General features: G+C 47.8%; 1 protein-coding gene across 2 annotated transcripts in view; it reads right to left on the bottom strand.

The window, feature by feature from the left end:
- The window catches only part of LOC141059283 (uncharacterized), a 51,162-nt gene that overhangs the window by 14,393 nt on the left and 12,666 nt on the right, over positions 1 to 24,103 (bottom strand). For both annotated transcript variants that reach the window (XM_073555596.1, XM_073555597.1), the window contains exons 2-6: positions 16,408 to 16,557; positions 16,102 to 16,278; positions 15,899 to 16,022; positions 15,720 to 15,817; positions 15,431 to 15,521 (exon numbers count right to left, since the gene is read on the bottom strand). In XM_073555596.1, coding sequence (XP_073411697.1) covers positions 15,431 to 15,521; positions 15,720 to 15,817; positions 15,899 to 16,022; positions 16,102 to 16,278; positions 16,408 to 16,557 — 640 coding nt within the window. The remainder of the gene's footprint in view (positions 1 to 15,430; positions 15,522 to 15,719; positions 15,818 to 15,898; positions 16,023 to 16,101; positions 16,279 to 16,407; positions 16,558 to 24,103) is intronic.

Raw genomic sequence — 24,103 nt, 5'->3', positions numbered from 1 at the left:
TAGGAAATGCATCTGGCTGTATTGTGCAGTGTCAAAAAGCAAATGTAGAAAAAAAAGGGCTCTGGATTGCTTTGCAATAAAAAAAAAAAAAAAGATCTTTATTAACCCGGCAAAAAAAATTTTCCTAGCCAATTACATTACACCCGGGGCTAGGTATATAGTCAATATACCCTATAGGTAGCAGCAGCAGCAGACAGTAATGGAATGGACCCTCTTGATGTATGCAATGATATCTATATACACACATACAGAGCCTGCAGGCCTTGCACTGATATGTATACAGCGACGTACACTTGCCTGCCTACCTAACACTGCAACCTATTTACTCCGGAATTAGTCCTTAGAAGGACTGTTGGTTTAGCTGGATTTGAGTAGTTTAGGATGGTAGACCCCACACTGACTAATAAATCCCCAAGTCTGACCCTATATTGGCAGCAGTTCTCCCTACACTATCTCAATCCGGAGCTGAGTGTGCCGAGCAGGGCGGCGGCCGGTCTCTTATGCCCCTGATGATGCTGTGCGGCCAGCCAATCGCTGCACGACCACAATAAAGATGGCTGCGGCGTTACAGTGCCTGGCAGACAATCCCTGCATGGTGATTGGGTCTCTAAAGAACACCAAAAATGCTGGGTGGAGACCCGAGCTTCCGCCGAGTAATCCCGGAAATGCTCGGTGCTCGACGAGTACCGTGATACTCGGGCGAGTAACGAGTATTGGCGAGCACGTTCATTCATCACTATTTAGGATGCTTGTATTTAGCAATATTATAGTGAGAAGAACCCACTTAATTTATGGTGTGTGTCTCCTGGAGCACAATCTGGGCACTATGTGTTGGGTAATAAAATGGCAAATGTGTAATTTTCACTCTCCAACATCCACTGCGTGTTAATTTCTGGAAAGTGGCTGTGAAGTGAAAATATTCACTCCTCCTAAGGATATTGACTGTTCTGATTTTCTGTCATTTAGTTATATTAGGGCTTCTGCATATGATGATTCCAATCTCATCTGGAATCTGTTCCTGCTGTCCAGCTGGAGTAATCTGCTCCCTACTTCAGCCAATTGGAAAGTACCGCACCCTACTAAAGCTCAAAGCATATGGCCGCAATCTGCCAGATACAGCGTTGTTCTCCTCTGGTTCAGTCCTCTGTGCTCAGATCATGGCTTGTGTATTTATCTCCTCTTGTGACCGTGGCCCGTTTACTGACTACTCTTGTGTCTTCTGATTCTGTCCTTCTGGTTCTGACCCAGCTACCTGACTATTGTTCTTGCCATCTATCACCACAGAATAGCAGGTAACACCATGGTCCAAGCCTAGGGGTCCTAGCGTAAGTGCAGATTCCATGTAAGGGTGTTAAAGGACGATGAGCAAGGCAATCCTTGGGATATGGAAAGTAGAGACGATAGAGCCAAGCATGTTCATGGTGGACATCTTTTGAGCTGCCAGGAGACCATGAACAGTGCTCCCAATACATTGTGTCTGCAAACTATTCCAGCAAGATCTGCATTCAAATGGCTATATATCATTCCTTCCCTTCTGAACATTGCCATGTGCACAGACAGTAGTGTACAACCGTGCATAGGGTATTGAGCGAAGTTGGAAAATAAATTGTTAGATCCATTTGTTTTCTATTATCCTTTGTGAATAATTCCAATGTTATCATCACATACAGTGACACACGTCAGATTTTAAAAATGGGGCCTGATTAGGAACACAAAAATGGCTACAGGAAGAGTTTAAATCAGAGCATTTTGGACACTAACTACTGTAGTCACAAACTGTGACTGTAGACAATAACATCGACTGAAATGATCAAACTCAACAGTCTTCATCAGTAATAAATGAGTAACTAGTGGTGAAACCTCTCTGGGGTAACTAGAGTATGGGTCTCGGTGACTTAATCTAAACTATCGTAAGGGCCAATATTTTCTGTCAAATGAGTTTCAAGAAGAAATATTACACATTTAAAGAGAACTGTGTATAATAGTGCAGAGCTGAGATGTCTTAAAGGGAACCTGTCAGCAGGATTGTGCACAGTAACCTACAGACACTGTCAGGTCGGCGCCGTTATACTGATTACAATGATACTTTGGCCTCCAGCTAAAAAATATTTATAGAATCCGTCCTTTCCTCAATCTACTAAAATGCTTGTACATGCCCTCATCATCTCTCGCCTCGACTACTGCAACATCCTTTTTTGTGGTCTCTCTGCTAACACCCTTGCACCTCTCCAGTCCATCCTTAACTCTGCTGCCCGACTAATTCATCTCTCTCCTTGCTACTCCTCCACTTATCCCCTCTGCAAATCTCTCACTAGCTTCCATTCCCTCAGCGTATCCAGTTCAAATTACTCATACTGACCTACAAGGCCATCTATAACCTGCCTCCCTCATATGTCTCTGAACTAATCTCCCGATACCTTCCCTCACGTAATCTCCGATCCTCCCAAGACCTCTTTCTCTCCTCCACACTTATTCACTCCTCACCCAACCGCCTCCAAGACTTCTCCCGAATAGCACCCATCCTCTGGAATTCTTTGCCCCAACATGTCCGACTATCAACCACATTCGGATCCTTCAGACAGAACCTGAAAACCCACCTCTTCAAGAAAGCCTACAGCCTGCAATGACATCACTACCTCCTCACCACTACTGGTGATATCTGTAATCTGTATGTAACCCCTTCTCATGTACAACACCATGGAACCAATGGTGCTATATAAATTAATAATAATAATAATAATCATCCACCTGAGCGGCACTGTGCACACTTGCACGCGTTATTAATTTAACTCTTGATGGCACCGCAGTTGTGGCGCCGAGTGCTAGCGGTCTAGAGGGAGTCCAGTCCTGCTGTCTAAGGGCTGAGTTCTGTGACCTTATGCTATGTGCTTCTTCTGCCGAGTCCTGTGGTGTTAACAGACTCCGGCGTTTCTTTCAGCGGCTCTGTGAAGCAACATAGTTCGCCCCTGTGCACACCGGGTCAGTGGTTAACCCGCCGGCGTTCACTTAGTACTCCGTCATTACTAAGCAGCAGTATACCATCTACCGCCCCCAGGAGTATGGTCGCCACAGTGGCATTGCCTTCCTCCAGGGAGGGTGATGTTGGAAGCAAGGAAGGGTCTCTCTAGCAGTTAATCATTTACATGCAACACAGTTCCCACTCCAGGCCAGCAGAGGGGGCTCTGAACCAGGATTGGGGGAGGAGCGCGCTCTGAGGGCCAGGAAGGGAAATAGTTAGTTAGTGTGAGGAGGGCAACGTGTGTAGACGTGTAGAGAGAAGCTGGAGGTTGAGCTCCCTCACAGTGAAAGCGCATGAGCTGGAGTCTGGAAGGAGACTACACAACCCATCTGATCGAGAGATCCCTGAGTTGCTTCCAGGCTAGCCTGCTCCTGTACCATCTGTAATCAGGACCCTGGACTGTGTTTGCCAAGTAAAGGTAAAGAAACTGCACCCTGTTGTGTCCTTGCCTCCTTCCTGCAACATCCTCAGCACTGCTACATCTCTGTGCTAAACACTGCACCTTCTTCCTAACCCTTTATCCACACTGCCCTGGGACTACAGCCCTGCCTGTGGAGGGCTACAACATCATAGCTGCACTACACCATCAGTCCCAGAGGATCTGCATGCAGCGTCGGATTAACACCTCCCTTGCCGAATACCACAGGTGGCGTCACGAATCATTCATTTACAAACTTTACTCCCAACTCAACCCCTTGTACATGGGCGCCCAGGGCCATGGACCGGGTCACCGCTGCTGTGACATCCCATCTGAGAGACCGGCCCGGTACTGAGTACCCCACAGCCCTGGGAGGGCGACCCATTTTTGGCGTCACAAACAGGATTACGGAGCCCGGTAACCCCGGGTCCTGTGTGCCAGAGACTGTTGTGTGCTATAGACTGTGTGCGAAATTGGCGCCATTGCTGCCATTATCCCGCTGATTGGCGCGCGCAGGAAGAAAACGGGGCAGGCCTTCATGGGCGGAGCCAGCCGCAGAGCGCGAAGAAGTGAAGTGCCGCGCAGGAAGAGAGGACAGCGCGCGAGAAGGGGAGGAGCAGAGGCCTACAGCTGGTAAGCCGCTCAACCCCGGGGCCTGGCAACCGTTAACTAGGGGGGAAGGAGAATGTCTCAGGCAAGCGCCGATGCAGCGGCGGACGCTCCCGCCAGCCCCTCAGCGCCGCAAGATGCAGTACCCAACGTGGCTGCGGCTCCGGTAGCACCCACCGCAGCGGTCCCCATAATGCCGCTGTCCATGCCCTACATACCGGGAGCGGCCTGGCTACCGAAGTACTCGGGTGAGTCCCATACCCTGAGTGAATTTAAAGAGAGACTGTGCAGTTTGTTTGAGGTGTATCCTCGGAAAGCCAGAAGGTGAACATCCTGATTGGGCAGCTAACAGGTGCAGCACAGAGAGAAGTAAAAGCCTGGCAGGACACTGATAAAGAGACTGTCAAAAAGATTTTGGCCAAGCTGAAGAGCACCTTTGACACCCGCCGCTGCAGCTGAAATTAAGATGAGGTTCTTTGGATGTAAACAGAAAGTACAGGACAGTATAAGGGACTATGCTCTTAACCTGCAGGAGGCGCTGCGAGCCGTCAAGCAAATTGATCCTGAGAGTGTGAAAGAGGAAGACAAACTGTTAAAAGAGCAGTTCATTGAAGGACTCCTATCCAGTACCCACAGAGCGCTGCTGCGCATCATAACCCTACAAAACCCTGACCTGGACTTTGCTGATTTCAAGGACAGGGCTATTCGGGTACTGCAGGAACCAAATGTCAGATGTCAGCCGTCCAGCGCCCCCTAGGCGCCCTGCGATCACCTACCACCAGGAAGCAACATCTTTCCCTTCCATCCCTGTGGAGGCTGATGCACAGACTCTGGATAAAGATCCAACTGCAGAACTGCGTCTTCAAGTCCAGGAGTTGACCAAAGGTATGGCTGCACTTACTAAAACCGTGCAGTCCTTGCAGGTGTCCTCCAAGGAGAAGATCCAGCTTGCTTCCAGTCCAGAGGATGTCCCGTGGCTCCGGAAGAGGAGAACCCCGCCACTCCGAGGGAGGAACAACGATCGCTATGACCAAGACGGGCGTCCCATCTGTCGTCGCTGCCACAAGGCAGGCCATCTTGCAAGATTCTGTCCTTTAAACGAGTAACCCCTGGGGCAGAGGGCCAACCCCCAGGAGTAGGACCACAAGGCCCAAGGAACTGGCGAGCCAAGTATGTTGGAGGGAGACCGATCCTTCCAGTGGTGATTGACGGCATCCCCATGAACGCTTTGCTGGACACTGGCTCCCAGGTGACCACTATGCCCTATATCCTCTACAAGCGGTATTGGGCTGACTCTGAACTCACCCGTGGCCCAAGTGATGAACTAACAGTAGTTGCCAGTAATAGGTTAGTCCTTACCACAAGTGGGATGTAAAGAAATTACTGTTAAAGTGGGGAGGGTGGAGTTAAAATCTCAAGGTCTGATGGTTGTGGATATTGATCGACGTGAATGTAATCCCATGATGTCTCTTGGTACAAATGTAATTGAAAATTGTCTTTCCGAGGTTATTGTCTTGTTGCAACAGCTGGCTGAGACTGCTGGTTCCAGTGAACAACGAGTCCTGCAGAAAGAGATCAAGGCCCTGATGCAAAGACAGCAGGTAGAACTCTCTGGCGGAGAAATTGGCAGCGTCAGAGTGAGTGATGCTTTCCCCATTGCAATACCTCCTAGATGCGAAATGTTGACTTGGTGTCGGGCAGCCATAGGCCTCAGAGGGAAAGATTACCAGGCATTGGTAGAGCCAGTATATTCAGATAGCAGGCTCACTTTCCTGACAGCCAGAGAGGTAGTTGATGTACGAAAGGGGAGAGTACCTGTACGCCTTTTGAATTGTGAGGAGGAGGAGGCCACAATACCTCGGTACGCCACAGTTGCTAAGCTTCTCACTGTTAACAGCAACTCATTGCAGGCAGCAGAGCCCTTGGTCTCATCCGACCAGGTGGAGGACAATGGCTCTGTAAAGCAGCTGGAGGAGTGGTGCCAGCAACTGCAGGTGGGGACTGACTCCACACCTTCATACCAGAAAAATGGTGTTTACAGGGTGACCCAGGAATATGAGCGGGTATTCAGTAAGCATCCCCTAGATTTTGGGAAGGCAAAAGAGGGGTTCAACATCATATCCCCACTGGAGATCATCCACCCATAAAAGAAAGATACCGGCCTATACCCCCAACACAATACCAATGTGCTAAAGGTATGTTGAGAGAGATGAAGGAAGCTGGGGTTATTAGAGACAGTTGTAGCCCCTGGGCAGCTCCAATAGTTTTTGTAAAGAAAAAGGATGGTACCATGAGAATGTGTGTTGATTACAGGAAAATTAACAGCATTACACATAAAGATGCCTACCCATTACCTAGGATTGAGGAATCATTAGCTGCACTTAAAACTGCTAACTACTTTTCCACCTTAGATCTCACTAGTGGGTATTGGCAGACAAGGAGAAAACAGCATTTACCACCCCAATGGGTCTCTGTGAGTTCAACTATATACCCTTCGGGCTCTGCACTGCCCCAGGAACATTTCAACAGCTGATGGAGTGCTGCCTGGGACACATGAACTTTGAGACAGTCCTGTTGTACCTTGATGATGTCATTGTTTTCTCCAAGACTTATGAAGACCGTCTGGAGCACCTGGCTGAGGTGTTTGAAACCTTGTCCAACTTTGGCCTGAAGGTGAAGCCTTCCAAATGTCACCTCCTGAAGCCCAAGGTACAGTACCTCGGTCATGTGGGGAGTGCAGAAGGTGTGGCACCAGATCCTGACAAAGTCACAGTCATCTGGGACTGGCCGAAGCCCAGCAAACCTCCATGAAGTACGCCAATTCCTTGGGTTGGTAGGCTACTACCGAAGGTTCATCAAAGGCTTCACTGAATTAGCCACTCCTATGCAAAATCTTCTGGTGGGGCAGTCCATGAAAGCCAAACAGAGGAATCCCACATTTGAATGGACTGAGGAGTTGGAGAGGTCCTTCACCCGACTGAAGATGGCTCTCACACGAGATGAAGTTCTGGCCTACCCAGATTATGACCAGCCTTTTGTGTTGTATACTGATGCCAGTAACGTGGGACTGGGAGCAGTACTGTCACAGGTACAGAATGGCAAAGAAAGAGTGATCTCCTACGCCAGCAGGAAGCTTCGTCCCACTGAAAGGAACTCTGACAACTACAGTTCCTTCAAGCTGGAGTTCCTCGCCATAGTCTGGGCTGTGACTGAAAGATTCAAGCATTACCTAGCTTCAGCCAAGTTTACCATCTTCACGGACAACAACCCGTTGACTCACTTGGAAGCTGCAAAACTAGGTACACTGGAGCAGCGATGGATGGCTCGGCTGTCTAACTATGAGTTTACCATCAAGTACCGAGCAGGGCACAAGAATGCCAATGCTGATGCGCTGTCCAGGATGCCTAATCTGCCAGATGCAGGAGAAGACCCTGAGGCTCTTGAAGAAATAGAGTTACCTCCCTTCCACCGGCCACTTGCGGCCCAACGTGCTCAAGGAGTGAGAAACAGACGGTCTGGCTTGAAAGAGGTCACCCTAAATCCATTGCCCCATCATGACTGGGCAGAAACTCAGGATAATGACACCGCAGTCCGCCTGGTGAAGGAGCTACTGTCACAAGCTGACTCACGCCCAGAGTCGGATGCTCCTGAAGAAACCCAGCAGTTGTGGAAGGAGAGAGGCCAGCTGTTCATTTATGAAGGAAAGCTGTGTCAGAGGAGTATCAATGCCCGCACTCATGAGCTGGTCTGGCAGGTGGTAGTCCCAAAGAGAGAGGCATCAATGGTCTTGGAAGTATACCACAATGGAGCTGGACACTTCGGATGGAAGAAGTTGGAAGCATTGCTCCGGGAGAGATTCTACTGGGCTGGTATGAGGAAAGCCATTGAAAGGTGGTGCCAAGAGTGTGGACAATGTAACCTTCGCAGAAAGGATCGAAACAGCCAGTGAGCCAATAATAACCAAGCAGGCACTCGAGTTGGTTGCCCTGGACCATGTGAAGTTGGTCCCAAGCCGTTCAGGCTACATCTATGCTCTTACCATCATGGACCACTACTCAAGATTCCTGGTAGCTGTGCCTGTCAGAGATCAAACAGCCAGGACAGCAGCCAGAGCCTTTCAACAGCACTTCTGTAGACCACATGGATATCCTGAGCGAGTGCTTACAGATCAAGGTCCAGCTTTTGAGGTAGAGGTGTTCCAGGAATTCTGTAACTTTTATGGTTGTTAGAAGATCCGGACAACACCGTACCACCCACAGACCAATGGCATGTGTGAGAAGATGAACCAGGTGGTGATCGACCTGCTGAAGACCTTGCCTTTGGAGGAGAGGAATCTGTGGCCAGAAAAGTTGCCAGATCTGGTAGACCTCTACAACCACATTCCTGTGAATTCCACCAACTGTACTCCAGCCAACCTAATGAGAGCGAGGCCTGGTAAACTGCCTATTGATTTGGACATGGGAGTCCTTACACCTGAGGTAACATCACCAGATGCTGACTGGGATACAGAGCGGCAGCAACAGTACAGAAGAGTACAAGAGTGTGTGGAAAAGAATCTAGCTCAAGCAAGACAAAAACAAGAGAGGAACTACAATCAGCATGCACCTGCAGTTACCTTGTCACCAGGAGAACAAGTCCTCAAGAGGAAAAGAAGACTGCATAAATTGGATGACCAATGGGAAGCTGAACCCTACACTATTCTACCCTCAAACTTTGACAATACCAAGGTGTGCCTTATTAGTAAAGATGGAGGAGAAACCTCAGCAGCAATATCAAGGGATCATCTGAAACTGCCCTGACCAGTTAAAAGGAAGAATGGAAGAACAAAATAACATCCAACCCATAGAAGAAGAAGGGTCAGTACTATACTTGGAGAATTCCCTGCAAATTGGACTAAAGTAAATTATGCTATAGTGGTGCCAGTGTTGACATTTCCCCAACTGGTAGTACAAGAAGAAGTGATTCAAGAAAATCCTGAAGATCAGGAAAATCAGGCAGCAGATGCCACACCAGCAGTGGAGCCAGAGAACCCTCGCCCTGCCAGTGGTGAATCTGTCATGCCCACAGTGAGTAGAACTGGTCCTAGGAAATCTAGTATGCCTGTGCTACGCAGAACCACCAGTAGTGTATCCAGTACATCACACACTACACCAGTAGTTAGCACCAGACAACCAGTAAGATCCCCACTCACACCAGTGTTACGCAGGTCTACCCGTACTACACAAGGTATACCACCCATCAGATATCGTGTATAGATAGGTCAATATAATTGTTGAAATGTATATATGTAACTGTTTTCAAGTTTATGCCTACAGGTAATCTGTAAGAGTTTCCTTTGAATTTTCCAGTTTTGTTTTATGGACATTGGACCACAGGACTTGTGTGGTCAAAACTACCTTGTAAATAGTTCACCATTTGCCCAGGAATGGACCATGGACATTGATGCTTGGACTTATCATCATAGGACTATTTTTGGAGCTTTTGGTTTTTGTACATTTTTCATTATCTTGTAACCTTCATATTGTTTATCTGTTTATATTATGTTTTTATGTTATTCATCAGCCCAGGAGTGCTGACTTGCACTAGGGGGAATGTGGCGCCCCCAGGAGTATGGTCGCCACAGTGGCATTGCCTTCCTCCAGGGAGGGTGATGTCATGCTTGGAAGCAAGGAAGGGTCTCTCTAGCAGTTAATCATTTACATGCAACACTGTTGTGAGTTCATTTTCCCCTTCACCATTGAGGTCTGATGAACTCCCTCTTCTGGCGAAGGAAGGTAGTGAGGCTGATTACCAAGCACCTGGGCAGGATGATGATGACTGGGTGACGGGAATTACTGACTGGATATAAGGCAGCCGACGCCCTTCTGCCTTGTTGGTGATCTCTCTGAGGGATACTAGGCGACCAGTCTGATTCCTGCTCCTCAAAAGCTAAGTTTTCTGCTCTACTTTTTGCATTTGTGTTTTGGTTTTGTTTTGCATTGTTTTTCCTTGATTTCTGTCATTCCCTGCTGGGGTGAGCTGAATTCCTTTTTGCTCTGTCTTCAGATAATACCTGAGTACTGATATAGTCTTTTTGAAGCCTAGCGTCTTCAGGGGTTTTTTTTCCCCTATCAGCTGTTATCAGCTGTTGGCTCTTGTTTTGATAGGGTTTTGGCGGATTACAGACAGCAGCTTTTCTATCCTGTCCTATCTAGTTAGCTTGGGCCCCATCATTTGCTCAGCCTATCTTTCTATCTGTGTGAGTGTTTTTTCATCTTGCTTCACCGTCATTATATGTTGGGGGCTGCCTATTGCTTTGGGGTCTGCTCTGGGGCAGTTTAGATTTCCCTTTCTGTCTTTAGGCTATGTAGTTCTCCGGCTGTGATCGAGGGGTCTAGGGCACCGTAGGAACCCCCCATGGCTACTGCTAGTTGTTGTTGATAGGTTCAGGGGTCTGCAATCTGATAGTTGCCAACTTCTCTGGTTTTCTGGACGTAGCTTCTATTTTTGTGTCTGCCTCCTACGGTGACTCAATCATAACAGGCCATGGATCCTGCCAAGCTACAAGCGGTGATGGATTGGCAGGAGCCCCATTCTCTCAAAGCGGTGCAGCACTTTATGGGGTTCATAAATTACTACTGCCAATTCAACCCCCCACGTCTCGACTTTGGTAGCCCCCTTGGTGGCCCTCACCAAGAAGGGTGCAAATCCCAAGTTGTGGTCGGAACCTGTCTCCAAGGCCATCTCCTCCATTAAGTCCCATTTCACTAGCGCTCCCATTCTTCATCGCCCCGATGTAGATAAACCTTTCATTCTGGAGGTGGATGCCCCTTTTGTCGGAGCTGGAGCGGTCCTGTTCCAGAAGGACACGCAAGGTCGGAAGCACCCATGCTTCTTTTTCTCCAAGACCTTCACACTGGCGGAGAAGAATTATTCCATCGGGGACAGGGAGTTGCTAGCGATGAAGTTGGCCTTTTCGGAGTGGAGACTCCTCCTGGAGGGGGCTCGTCACCCTTTCCAGGTGTTCACAGACCACAAAATCTTGGTATATTTGCAGACGGCCCAGTGGCTAAATTCTCGCCAGGCCAGATGGTCCTTGTTCTTCTCCCGGTATCACTTCACCCTCCATTTCCTATCCGGTGAGAAGAACGTCCGGGCCGATGCTCTCTCCCGCTCTGTGGTGTCATCGGAGGAGGAGCCTCGGCTGATCGTCTCGTCCGAGAGCCTGAGGACCGTGGCTCCAGTCGCCCTTGAGTCAGTACCTCCGGGAAAGACATTTGTCCCTGCCCGTCTGCGACCAGAGGTCCTCTCTTGAGCTCATTCGTCCAGGGTGGGTGGACATTTCGGGACAAAAGGGACCTCTGAGCTTCTGGCGAGGACGTACTGGTGGTCGCATATGGCCCGTGACGTCAGGGACTATATTCAGGCGTGCGTCTCTTGCGCCCAGAATAGGTCCTCTGGGCAGCAGCCCGCTGGGCTACTTTACCCCCTGCCGGTAGCGGACAGGCCCTGGGAGATGGTCGGTATGGACTTTGTGGTGGGGCTGCCCAAGTCCAGTGGCAGCACGATCATTTGGGTTGTCACCGACCATTTCTCCAAGATGGTGCACCTGGTACCTCTCTCCCGGTTACCTTCTGCACGGGGCCTGGAAGCGTTGTTCATTAAGCATGTTTTCTGCCTGCACGGCATGCCGGACAAGATTGTCAGCGACCGGGGCCCCCAGTTTGCGTGTCGGTTCTGGAGAGAGCTCTGAGCTAAATATCTCCTCGGCCTATCATCCCGAGACGAACGGGTTGGTATAGAAAGCCAACCAGACCCTGGTCACGTATCTACGACATTTTGTCTCGGCCAGGCAGGATGACTGGGCATCCTTGCTGCCTTGGGCGGAGTTCGCTTTGAACAACGCTGTGGCTGACTCCACCGACCAGACCCCATTCCTCCTAAATTACGGCCAGCATCCGCACGTCCCTGTGCCCATGCCCGTGTCATCCACCAGCTCTAAGGTGGCAGACTGGGCGGTGGAGGCACGTGACATTTGGGATCGCACTCCGGATGCTATCCGGGCCTCCAAGGAGAGAATGAAGGTTTAAGCTAACGCACACCGGCGCCCTGCTCCGACCTTTAGCCTGGCGACTCAGTGTGGCTTTCCGCTAGTAAAATCAGGCTGCGGGTTGAGTCCACTAAGTTCGCTCCTCGCTACATTGGCCCCTTCAAGGTCCTTGAGCAGATCAACCCTGTGGTCTACAGTCTAGCCCTTCCACCACACTTGACCATCACTGACACCTTCCACGTGTCCCTCCTTAAGCCTGTCCACATGTCCCGGTTCTCCGAGTCATCTGCCAGGACATCAGACCTGTCCTTGGACGGGTTTGAGGTTAATGCCATCGTAAGATGCAGGGTGGAACGTGGAATTAAGTTTTATTTGGTGGAATGGAAGGGTCATGGTCAAGAAGCTCGGACCTGGGAGCCAGTGGTGAACATCTGCGCTCCGCTTCTCGTTGTGGCATTTGAGCATAGTGAGGCTCAGAGACGAGGGGGCTCTAGGAGGGGGGTGTACTGTTAGGCGCCGGGTTCCTGTCGCTGCACAGCAGGAATCTCGAGCCTTGCCTTTGGCGGTCTCCCATTCCTTTCTGACCGCAGAGGAGGCTGTTCAGCAGACTCGTCGATCCCGGCGCTCTGCTCAGACTAGCACTGTGGGTTTTGTTGCTGCTGCCACCTCTGGTCCAGCTATAGCAATGCATGCTGGTCAGCAGCGAGCTACTCCAGGGACTAAGTCCTCCTTTTGGTCTATTGAGCATGCCCGTGGGATGATCTCTCATTGGTGATCGGAGGTCACATGCGCAGGTCCTTCTCCAGCTCAGATTGGATCATCAGGAAGGTCCTGGGAAGGACGCAACTATAAAAGGGTTGCATGGCCGCTCGGCCATGCGCTAGTATACTGTCATGGCCAAAAGTTTTGAGAATGACACAAATATTAATTTTTACAAAGTCTACTGCTTCATTTTTTCTAATGGCAATTTGCATATACTCCAGAATGTTATAAAGAGTGATCAGCTTAACAGCAATTGCTTGCAAAGTCAATATTTGCCTAGAAAATGAACTTTATCCCCCAAAACACACTTCAACATCATTGCAGCCCTGCCTTAAAAGGACCAGCTAACATCGTTTCAGTGATTTCTCCATTAACACAGGTGTGGGTGTTGATGAGGACAGGGCTGGAGATCAATCTGTCATGATTAAGTAAGAATGACACCACTGGACACTTTAAAAGGAGGCTGGTGCTTGGCATCATTGTTTCTCTTCTGTTAACCATGGTTATCTCTAAAGAAACACGTGCAGTCATCATTGCACTGCACAAAAATGGCCTAACAGGGAAGAGTATCGCAGCTAGAAAGATTGCACCTCAGTCAACAATCTATCGCATCATCAAGAACTTCAAGGAGAGAGGTTCCCTTGTTGCCAAAAAGGCTCCAGGGCGCCCAAGAAAGACCAGCAAGCGCCAGGACCGTCTCTTAAAAGTGTTTCAGCTGCGGGATCGGGCTACCAGCAGTGCAGAGCTTGCTCAGGAATGGCAGCAGGCAGGTGTGAGTGCATCTGCACGCACTGTTAGGCGGAGACTCTTGGAGCAAGGCCTGGTCTCAAGGAGGGCAGCAAAGAAGCCACTTCTCTCCAGGAAAAACATCATGGACAGACTGATATTCTGCAAGAGGTACAGGGAGTGGACTGCTGAGGACTGGGGTAAAGTCGTTTTCTCTGATGAATCCCCTTTTCGATTGTTTGGGACATCTGGAAAACGGCTTATTCGGAGAAGACCAGGTGAGCGCTACCACCAGTCTTGTCTCATGCCAACTGTCAAGCATCCTGAAACCATTCATGTGTGGGGTTGCTTCTCAGCCAAGGGAATGGGCTCTCTCTGTGTCTTGCCTAAAAACACAGCCATGAATAAAGAATGGTACCAGAATGTCCTCCAAGAGCAACTTCTCCCAACCGTCCAAGAGCAGTTTGGCGATCAACAATGCCTTTTTCAACATGATGGAGCACCTTGCCATAAAGCAAAGGTGATAACTACATGGCTCAGGGAACAAAACATAGAGATTTTGGGACCATGGCCTGGAAACTCCCCAGATCTTAATCCCATTGAGAACTTGTGGTCAATCATCAAGAGACGGGTGGACAAACAAAAACCTTCAAATTTAGACAAAATAAAAGCATTGATTTTGCAAGAATGGACTGCTATCAGTCAGGATTTGATCCAGAAGTTGATTGAGAGCATGCCAGGGAGAATTGCTGAGGTCCTGAAGAAGAAGGGTCAACACTGCAAATATTGACTTGCTGCATTAACTCATTCTAACTGTCAATATAACCTTTTGCTACTCATAATATGATTGCAATTATATTTCTGTATGTGATAAAAACATCTGACAAACACACATAAAAACCAGAGGCCAGCAGATCATGTGAAAATATAATATTTGTGTCATTCTCAAAACTTTTGGCCATGACTGTAGACTCAAATACTTATGGAGTGTATGATGATGGATGCATGTATCTGGTGACTGACTCATTAAGAAACCCCTTCCCTTTGATACGCATGTTGGTAGGGTTTAGAGTCTGAGTCAGCGCCTGTGAGTGGCTAGTCTATACGCCACAGTGCATACCAGCCTTCTGCACACTAGCGTCCGATGGTGTCGCCCACTGCAGGGCACTATCGAACTGCGGCAAGTGATAGCTACGCCTGCACAACGCCTTGCGCAACCTGTGCGCTTATCTGGCCCAATCCTAGGCGATTAGTGGCATCCGCCTGAGCGGCACTTGCACGTGTTATTTATTTAACTCTTGCTGGCACCACAGTCGCGGCGCCGAGTGCTAGTGATCTAAAGGGACTCCAGTCCTGTGGTCTAAGGGCTGAGTTCTGTGACCTTATGCTATGCGCTTCTTCTGCCGAGTCCTGTGGTGTTAACAGGCTCCAGCATTTCTTTCAGCGGCTCTGTGAAGCAACAGAGTTCGCCCCTGTGCACACCGGGTCAGTGGTTAACCCGCCGGTGTTCACTTAGTACTCCGTCATTACTAAGCAGCAGTGTACCATCTCTGCACGGTGGACCCCAGGTTGCGATCGCATTTCCTTATATTTTATATTTAGTGCGATCCGCAACCCTAACAGTGGTTTACAGATCTGGGCAGGTAACGTTCAGCATCTTCTAATCCCAGGGGGGAGGTTCTATAGAAAAGGACTTTCAATGACCGAAGTCATTAGAACAGTTTTGGGAGGAGGAGAATGTTGTGATCTTGAGGCCAAATGGTGATCACATGATTGTGATAAGACCAGACTACACGACCGATAAAGCAGCCACAACCGGTGACGGAGAAGAATCTGTGCTACTTTGCATTTAGTGGTTACTACTCACCTGGGTAGTCATATGTAGGAATCTCCTCTTTACACCGCTCATCACCCCTCACATATGTCTCTGTAGTATTAATATGGGTCAGATCTTTACCCTGAAACAAATATTGTAAAAGTCACAGACAGATGGAGAAGTCACATCTATGATCAGCTCTAATACTGCCATCTCCACCGTTCTCATTACGCAAGTATAAAACATATAATACTGGTGGATAAAACAAGACTGAGAACGAGACCTTCACAGCCGTCTACACATCATAGGGGAGATCTCTTGACACCTTCTCTCCATCTACCTGATGATCCTGAGGAACATTGTTATCTTCTTGTTTACAGTCCTGTGGAAGAAGAGGACGGGGACATCTCTCTGGTGTTGTCCTCTTACTGGATAGATCTGGAGGAAACATACAGGGACTGAATTCATTCTTTACATACAAATTATTATAGGCCGTGTGTATTTAGTCCTGTCTATTACCTGGTGATGTGAGAGGCTGGGGAACCTCCATCATGATGTCCTTGTACAGAAATTTGTGACCTTCTAAATACTCCCACTCCTCCATGGAGAAATAGACAGCAACATCCTGACACCTTATAGGAACCTGACACATACAATACCGTCATCCCCCGATCCCTTCATAGTGTTACTGTATAATGTCCCAACATTCCCCTCAGTGTCACCTCTCCAGTCAGCAGCTCAATCATCTTGTAGGCGAGTTCTAGGATCTTCTGGCCATTGATGTCCTCATGTATCAGGGGTTGAGGTGGAGGCCCCGCAATTGGGCTCAGGGGTCTTCCCCATCCCTCAGACACAGGGTCCTGACAGCGCTCACTAGAGGTCTTCACCACTGTGTAATCCTGGTTATGGAGAGAGACATTAATAAATCTCACTACAGACATTTCCAGAGTCCTCACCTCTCCAGTTCTGACCATCTGTTATTCCCATAGATAAGAATGATGTAATGTGACGTCATCAGAATCTCTCACCTCTCCAGTAAGCCGGAAGAGGATCTCTAGGGTGAGATGTAATATCCTCTCCACCATCTTGTCTCTGTCCATATCCTTCTGTGATGTGTAAATCAGGAAAATTCTCTTTTGTAGAAGATCTTCACTGAGAGGATCCAATGTTGTAGAGACCTAAATGAGAAGATGAGCCGATGTAACATCATAAAAATCCTGTGTAATAATACAATTACTGGGGATCATAAGGGAAACATATGAGGAGATTTATTATTTTACAGTATTCAGTTTTCTTCTTTATATCTACTAATAAAACCTATATATTTAGGCCACAGACAACAAGCAGTTTCCTCCTCGGAGTCGGCAGCTGAATACGTTTCTCATAGACTCATCTTCCATAACGCTAATTCTCGTCTCATTTACCGACACTGGAATCGGCATTAGCAATACTGCAGGAGATATTCATTACACGTGACAGGAGAAATAACTACTTCATGATGAGGACGACATCTTCATCTTCTACTACGGCTCTAGACACATATTTGGCCAGAGTCCGTCACTGACTCCATCCCCACCGGCCGTCTATATGAAGGTTTCCCGTCTTCCCCGCACTGTAATCTTCTATCACGTTAGATCTCAGCTCTGATTCACACACAGAAGTTTGAGGCTTTTAGGAAAACTTTTTTGTACGAACCAAGACAGGAGTGATTTGCTGTCAATGTCTCCATGTACAGAGTTTTTTTGTCTTTGGATAAGATTTTTTTTTTAGTATTTTCTTGTTGTCTGCCGTGTATTACACCAACAGCAAAAAAAAATTGGCAATGGAAGTACTGTGGAAACATTATACTGTGTGGGGGAACCAAGAAAAAGGCACCATACAGTATAAAGAATGGGGATAGGCGAGAATGTGTTATCTAGTGGGTTCAGTAGGAGCAGATTGTGATAGAGAATAATGGAGCCTCCAGCACCGACCTCCACCCGCAGAGCCACACTCCACATAGAGAATAATGGAGCCTCCGGCACCGACCTCCACCCACAGAGCCGCACTCCACATAGAGAATAATGGAGCCTCCAGTGTGGCGCCCCTGAGGCTCAGTCGCCACAGAGGTACTGCACCTTCTCCTAAGGTGTGGTGCCCCACCATCCAGGTAAGTTGGAGTTCAGCAAAACCACATTGTAGCTCCTTGCCTAGAGAGAAGCAGAGCACCTTTGGTGGTTCCCTGCTTGGAACACTAAACGTGCTGGGAGGTGGGTGGAGTTGAGAATACACATAAAATAGCAGGAAGGTTTTAGGATAAGGGGATCAGTCAGACGGGGAGTCGGAGAGAGGAAGCCACTCGGAGAGGAGTGGGGATCCCTGGAAGAGGGATGGAGGAAGGATTGCTGCAGCTGGCTCAGTGATCTGAGCCAGCTGGCACGGGAAAGGAAAGAAGGCGAAAGACATTGAACCGAAGCCTGAGCTTCCATAGGAGGGAAAGACAAGTACGGAACGTAGGAGTGAAAGGGAACACAGAGGACATGGGTTAGAGGAAGAACCCTGCCTAGAAGTTCTAAGCGCAAGGCCAGGGACCGGTCCCCGAGGTTGTATGGACACTAATGGTTCTGCAGCAGACACCGGTGGAGTAGTGGGCTGTAAATGCACTACTTCCATCTAAGACTTGAGGGCACAACAGCAACAAGGACAGAGAGCCAGGACTCAGGAGTAGAGAGTCCCCGAAGCAGGCTACAGCTGTCTGCCGTACAAGTAGAGTTCTTGGGAACATCTGTCAGGAGGAACTCCAGTGTAACTCAGTACTAGGAGATCTTCACACTTAAAGGCGCTATAGAGGAGACGTTCAGAAACGGCACATAAGTTGGTGGAGTGTTGGAAGTGAGCATTCCATCTTGCCTGGAGGTTGACTGAGTCCCTGACCCGGAGGACACGGCACAGAAGCGGGCACTACAGACTGTGAGTAAAGCTTTGGAACTACATGCCCTGGTGTCCTCCATTCCTTCCTGCGTCCGTCCACCTGGCACTGCTACATTCCCTGCGCCAACCACTACACTATCTAAGTGTCTCTTCACCTATCCTGCCCTGGGACAACAGCCCTGCCTGTGGAGGGCTATAACATCATTGCTGCACCACACCATCTGTCCCGGAGGATCTGTCTGCAGCGTCAGCTTAACACCTCCCTTGCCGAAACCACAGGTGGCATCACAAACTATTCCATTAACTACATTTCACCATTTCCGTTCCCCGCCATTGCTTGGGCACCCGGGGCCACGGACAGGGTGACCGCTGCTGAGACACATCCCGCTGACACCGGCTCGGTACCGAGTACCCCGCGGCCTCGGGAGGGCGACCCACCAGCACCTACCTCCTCCCGCAGAGCCGCACTACACATAGAGAATAATGGAGCCTCCAGCACCGACCTCCACCAGCAGAGCCGCATTCAACACAGAGAATAATGGAGCCTCCGGCACCGACCTCCACCCGCAGAGCCGCACTCCACATAGAGAATAATGGAGCCTCCAGCACCGACCTCCACCCGCAGAGCCGAACTCCACATAGAGAATAATGGAGACTCCAGCACCGACCTCCACCCGCAGAGCCACACTCCACATAGAGAATGGAGTCTCCAGCACCTACCTCCACACGCAGAGCTGCACTCCACAGAGAATAATGGAGCCTCCGGCACCTACCTCCACTCGCAGTGCCACACTCCACATTATTATAATTATTATGTATTTATATAGCACCATTGATTCCATGGTGCTATACATGAGACGAGGTTACATACAAATCACAGATATCACTTACAGTAAACAAACTAACAATCACAGACTGATATAGAGGGGAGAGAGGACCCTACGCTTTCGGGCTTACAGTCTACAGGATGGTGGGGAAGGAGACAGTAGGTTGGAGAGTTGCAGCAGCTCCAGTGATTGTGAGGCGTTAGCTCCAGTTGTGGTGAGGAGGCAGTGGGGGTCATTGCAGGCTGAAGGCTTTCCTGAAGAGATGGGTTTTCAGGTTCCGTCTGAAGGATCCGAGTGTAGATGATAGCCGGACATGTTGGGGCAGGGAATTCCAGAGGATGGGGGCTATTCGGAGAAGTCTTTGAGGCGGTTGGGTGAGGAGTGAATAAGTGTGGAGGAGAGAAGGAGGTCTTGGGAGGACCGGAGATTACGTGAGGGAAGATATCGGGAGATTAGTTCAGAGACATATGGGGGAGACAGGTTATAGATGGCCTTGTAGGTCAGTATTAGTAATTTGAACTGGATACACTGAGGGAATGGGAGCCAGTGAAAAGATTTGCAGAGGGGAGAAGCGGAGGAGTAGCGAGGAGAGAGATGAATTAGTCGGGCGGCAGAGTTGAGGATGGACTGGAGAAGTGCAAGGGTGTTAGTATTGAGGCCACAGAAAAGGATGTTGAAATAGTCGAGGCGGGAGATGATGAGGGCATGCAAAAGCATTTTAGTAGAATGAGGGTTGAGGAAGGGACGGATTCTGGAAATATTTTTGAGCTGGAGGCGGCAGGAGGTGGAGAGAGCTTGGATGTGTGGTTTGAAGGACATGGCAGAGTCAAGGGTTACTCCGAGGCAGCGGACCTCTGGTACGGGGAAAAGCGTGATGTTGTCAATTGTTACAGAAGGGTCGGGTAAGGAAGATCTGTGAGATGGGGGAAAGATGATCAGTTCAGATTTGTCCACATTGAGTTTGAGGAAGCGAGAGGAGAAGAAGGAGGATATGGCTGATAGACACTCTGGGATTCTGGAGAGCAGAGAGGTGACGTCTGGGCCAGAGAGGTAGATCTGAGTATCATCGGCATAAAGGTGGTACTGGAATCCGTGGGACTTTATCAGTTGCCTCAGGCCAAGTGTATAGATTGAGAAGAGAGGGTGGGATGAGGAGGTAGTGTGGGAGTGGAAAACGCTGAATGTGCGGTTGGAAAGGTATGATGAGATCCAGGATAGGGCGAGGTCTTTGATGCTAAAGGAGGAAAGGATCTGTAGTAGGAGGCAGTGTTCAACTGTGTCAAAAGCAAAGGACAGGTCTGGAAGGAGGAGTATAGAGTCTTTTTAATGTATAGTATTTTTAATGTTTTTTCAATAAAATTTGATATTTTATTCTCATACTGGATCTCTTCATGATTTTTGGTGCCGTCATGGTATAGTGGCCCAAAAATGTTTGTTTCTGATATTTTGAAGTGCCAGAATATATATGGTCTTTGGACTAATTTCAAGTATATTCAACCACGCATTCAGTATAAGAGTCCCAACAGCTATTCTCTTAATATTAAGCCTCCACAATTCCTGATATTTTAAATATCACTACTCCCCCAACCCTGATCTCGAGGTGAACTGCTCTGGTCTGTGCAGTGTGAGATCTGAGGCTCCAAACTACAGGTGTGATGTAGTGACGTCATTGTGCCTGCAGTGCACTGAGTCTCAGACTCACAGGTGAAGACTGAATGGTGGATCAGGAGCTTCCGACTCCCTGATTCACTATTCAATGGTATCACCGTCATGGGACTGTGGATATCTCTGAAATTGTGATGATGGAAAGGAGAGGGTGACCAATACCAAACCCCACAAGCCCTCTCAATCTAATCCTTATAAACAGGGAGGAAATGGTTGAGGAGGTAAAAGTGGCTGGGACTCTAGGAGGTAGCAACCATGCTATTTTAGAATTTTGGATAACTAGAGGAGGAAGACCTGTGAAGACTCAGACGTCAAGGCTAGATTTCAGAAAGGCAGATTTTAAGGGATTCAGAAAGAGAATTGGAGGGATCCAATGGCTGGATATCCTTAAGGACAAAAATGTCCAGGAAGGATGGGAAATCTTGAAAAATGAAATTCTCAAAGCACAATTGTTAACAATTCCGAAAAGAGGGAGCAATTAAGGAAACCAGGATGGATGAACACGGAACTTAAGCACATGGTAAAAAGGAAGAAAGAAATGTTTATAAAATGGAAAGAGGGAGGCATATCTAAAGAAGAATATAATGCTGTCTGCAGAACTTGCAGGGCACGAATCAGATAATCCAAAGCTGACAATGAATTGAGGCTTGCAAGAGACATCAAAAGCAATAATAAAGGATTTGGGGATATGTCAAAAGTAAAAGAAAAGTCAAAGATGCTATAGGATTTTTACAGGATGAAAATTATGAAATGGTAAGACAGGATGTTGAGAAGGCCGAACTTTTAAATTCCTATTTTGCATCTGTTTTCTCTCAGAAAGGAAATGTAACATGAACTGTTCTTCACTGTCCTATTAAGGGAATAAAATAATCCAGGATATCTATAAACAGAAAGATAGTGAGGGAAAACTTAGCTAACCTAAATGAATTCAAGTCTCCAGGTCCAGATGAATTACACCCCAGAGTACTGAAGGAGATATCAGAAGAAATTTTTGAACCCCTCTCCATAATCTTTGAAAATTCGTGGAGAACAGAAGAAGTCCCAGAAGACTGTAGAAGAGCAAATGTTGTTCCTATCTTCAAAAAGGGGAAGAAGGTGGACCCAGGCAACTATAGGCCGTTGAGTCTGACTTATATACCAGGAAAGATCTTTGAACAAATTATTAAACAACATGTATGTCAGTACCTGGATAAGAATGAAGTGATTAAACAGAGTTTGTAACTAATAAGTCATGTCAGACTAACTTAATTTCCTTCTATGACAGAATCACTGATTGGGTGGATCAGGGAAATGCTGTAGATATAGTATATCTTGACTTCAGCAAAGCATTTGACAAAGTATCTCACACAATCCTTATTGAAAAAATGACTAAGTATGGAATGGACAAGGCAAGGTGGATCCATAACTGGCTTAGTGATCGGACCCAAAGAGTGGTCGTAAATGGCTGCACATCCAGTTGGAAGAATGTCTCAAGTGGGGTACCACAGGGCTCTGTCCTGGGCCCTGTATTGTTCAACATCTTTATCAACGATTTAGATGAAGGAATTGAGGGTAAACTGATTAAATTTGCTGATGACACAAAGCTAGGAGGGATAGCTAATACTAGAGAAGAGAGAGAGAGGATTCAAAAAGATATAAATAAACTGGAGCAGTGGGCAGCAACTAACAGAATGGTTTTTAACAGGGAGAAATGCAAAGTACTACATCTGGGCAATAAAAATGAAAAAAGCATATACAGAATGGGAGGAATAGGGCTAAGTGACAGCACATGTGAAAAAGACTTGGGTATACTAATAGATCACAGACTGAATATGAGTCAACAGTGTGATGCAGCAGCAAAAAAGGCAAATGCAATTCTAGGATGTATTAACAGAAGCATACAGTCTAGGTCACGTGAAGTCATTATTGCCCTCTACTCCTCTTTGGTCAGACCTCATCTGGAATATTGTGTCCAGTTTTGGGCACCACATTTTAAAAAAGACATCAACAAACTGGTGCAAGTTCAGAAAAGAGCGACCAGAATGGTGACCGGTCTGCAAACCCTGTCTTATGAGGAAAGGTTGCAGGATTTGGGAATGTTTAGTTTGCAAAAGAGAAGACTGAGAGGAGACTTAATAGTTGTCTACAAATATCTCAAGGGCTGTCACATTGTAGAAGGATCATCTTTATTCTCATTTGCACAAGGAAAGACTAGAAGCAATGGGATGAAACTGAATGGGAGGAGACACAGAGTAGATATTAGAAAAAACTTTTTGACAGTTAGAGTGATCAATGAGTGGAACAGGCTGCCACGAGAGGTGGTGAGTTCTCCTTCAATAGAAGTCTTCAAACAGAGGCTGGACAGATCTGTCGGGGATGATTAAGCGAATCCTGCTTTGAGCAAGGGGTTGAACCAGATGGCCCAGGAGGTCCCTTCCAACTCTACGATTCTATGATTCTAATTCATGGGCATCATAGCGACCGAGTGGGCTACCGTTATGGATGATTCGCTCTGCCTACCCAACTATCATATGGTAAATATCTCATAGGTCCTGGGTTCATTAGTATATGCACCAAGAATGAGGCTATTTATTTGTTAATTAGCTGTGAGGTTGTCGGTGGGATGGATGGTACCATATTGTGCATGTAGGGGGCAGTACTGTGGGAACATTGGAAAGTGGGGAAGGCAGCACCTGGGAACATTATACTGTGTGTATGGGAACCTACTATTGTGAGAAGATTATACTGTGTGTAGGGGTATAGCGATACTGTGGAAATATCTTTAGTTTGAGAGATGCCAGTACTGTGGAAACTTTATACTGTGTGGAGGGCATCATATATACTGCATAAGGGGCATAATGGAGGCATTACACTGTGTGGGGGCATCATATATACTGCATAAGGCGACATAATGGAGGCATTACACTGTGTGGGGGCATCATATATACTGCATAAGGGGGATAATGGAGGCATTACACTGTGTGGGGGCATCATATATACTGCATAAGGGGCATAATGGGGGCATTACACTGTGTGGGGGCATCATATATACTGCATAAGGGGCATAATGGGGGCATTACACTGTGTGGGGGCATCATATATACTGCATAAGGGGCATAATGGGGCATTACACTGTGTGGGGGCATCATATATACTGCATAAGGGACATAATGGGGGCATTACACTGTGTGGGGGCATCATATATACTGCATAAGGGGCATAATGGGGGCATTACACTGTGTGGGGGCATCATATATACTGCATAAGGGGCATAATGGAGGCATTACACTGTGTGGGGGCATCATATATACTGCATAAGGGGGATAATGGGGGCATTACACTG

The sequence above is a fragment of the Dendrobates tinctorius genome, unplaced genomic scaffold, assembly GCF_039654945.1.
Source record: "Dendrobates tinctorius isolate UK_male_01 unplaced genomic scaffold, ASM3965494v1 ptg000226l, whole genome shotgun sequence".
Lineage (NCBI taxonomy): Eukaryota > Metazoa > Chordata > Amphibia > Anura > Dendrobatidae > Dendrobates > Dendrobates tinctorius.
The sequence above is the reverse complement of the archived record's forward strand: the minus strand, read 5'-3'. Positions and strand labels throughout refer to the sequence as shown.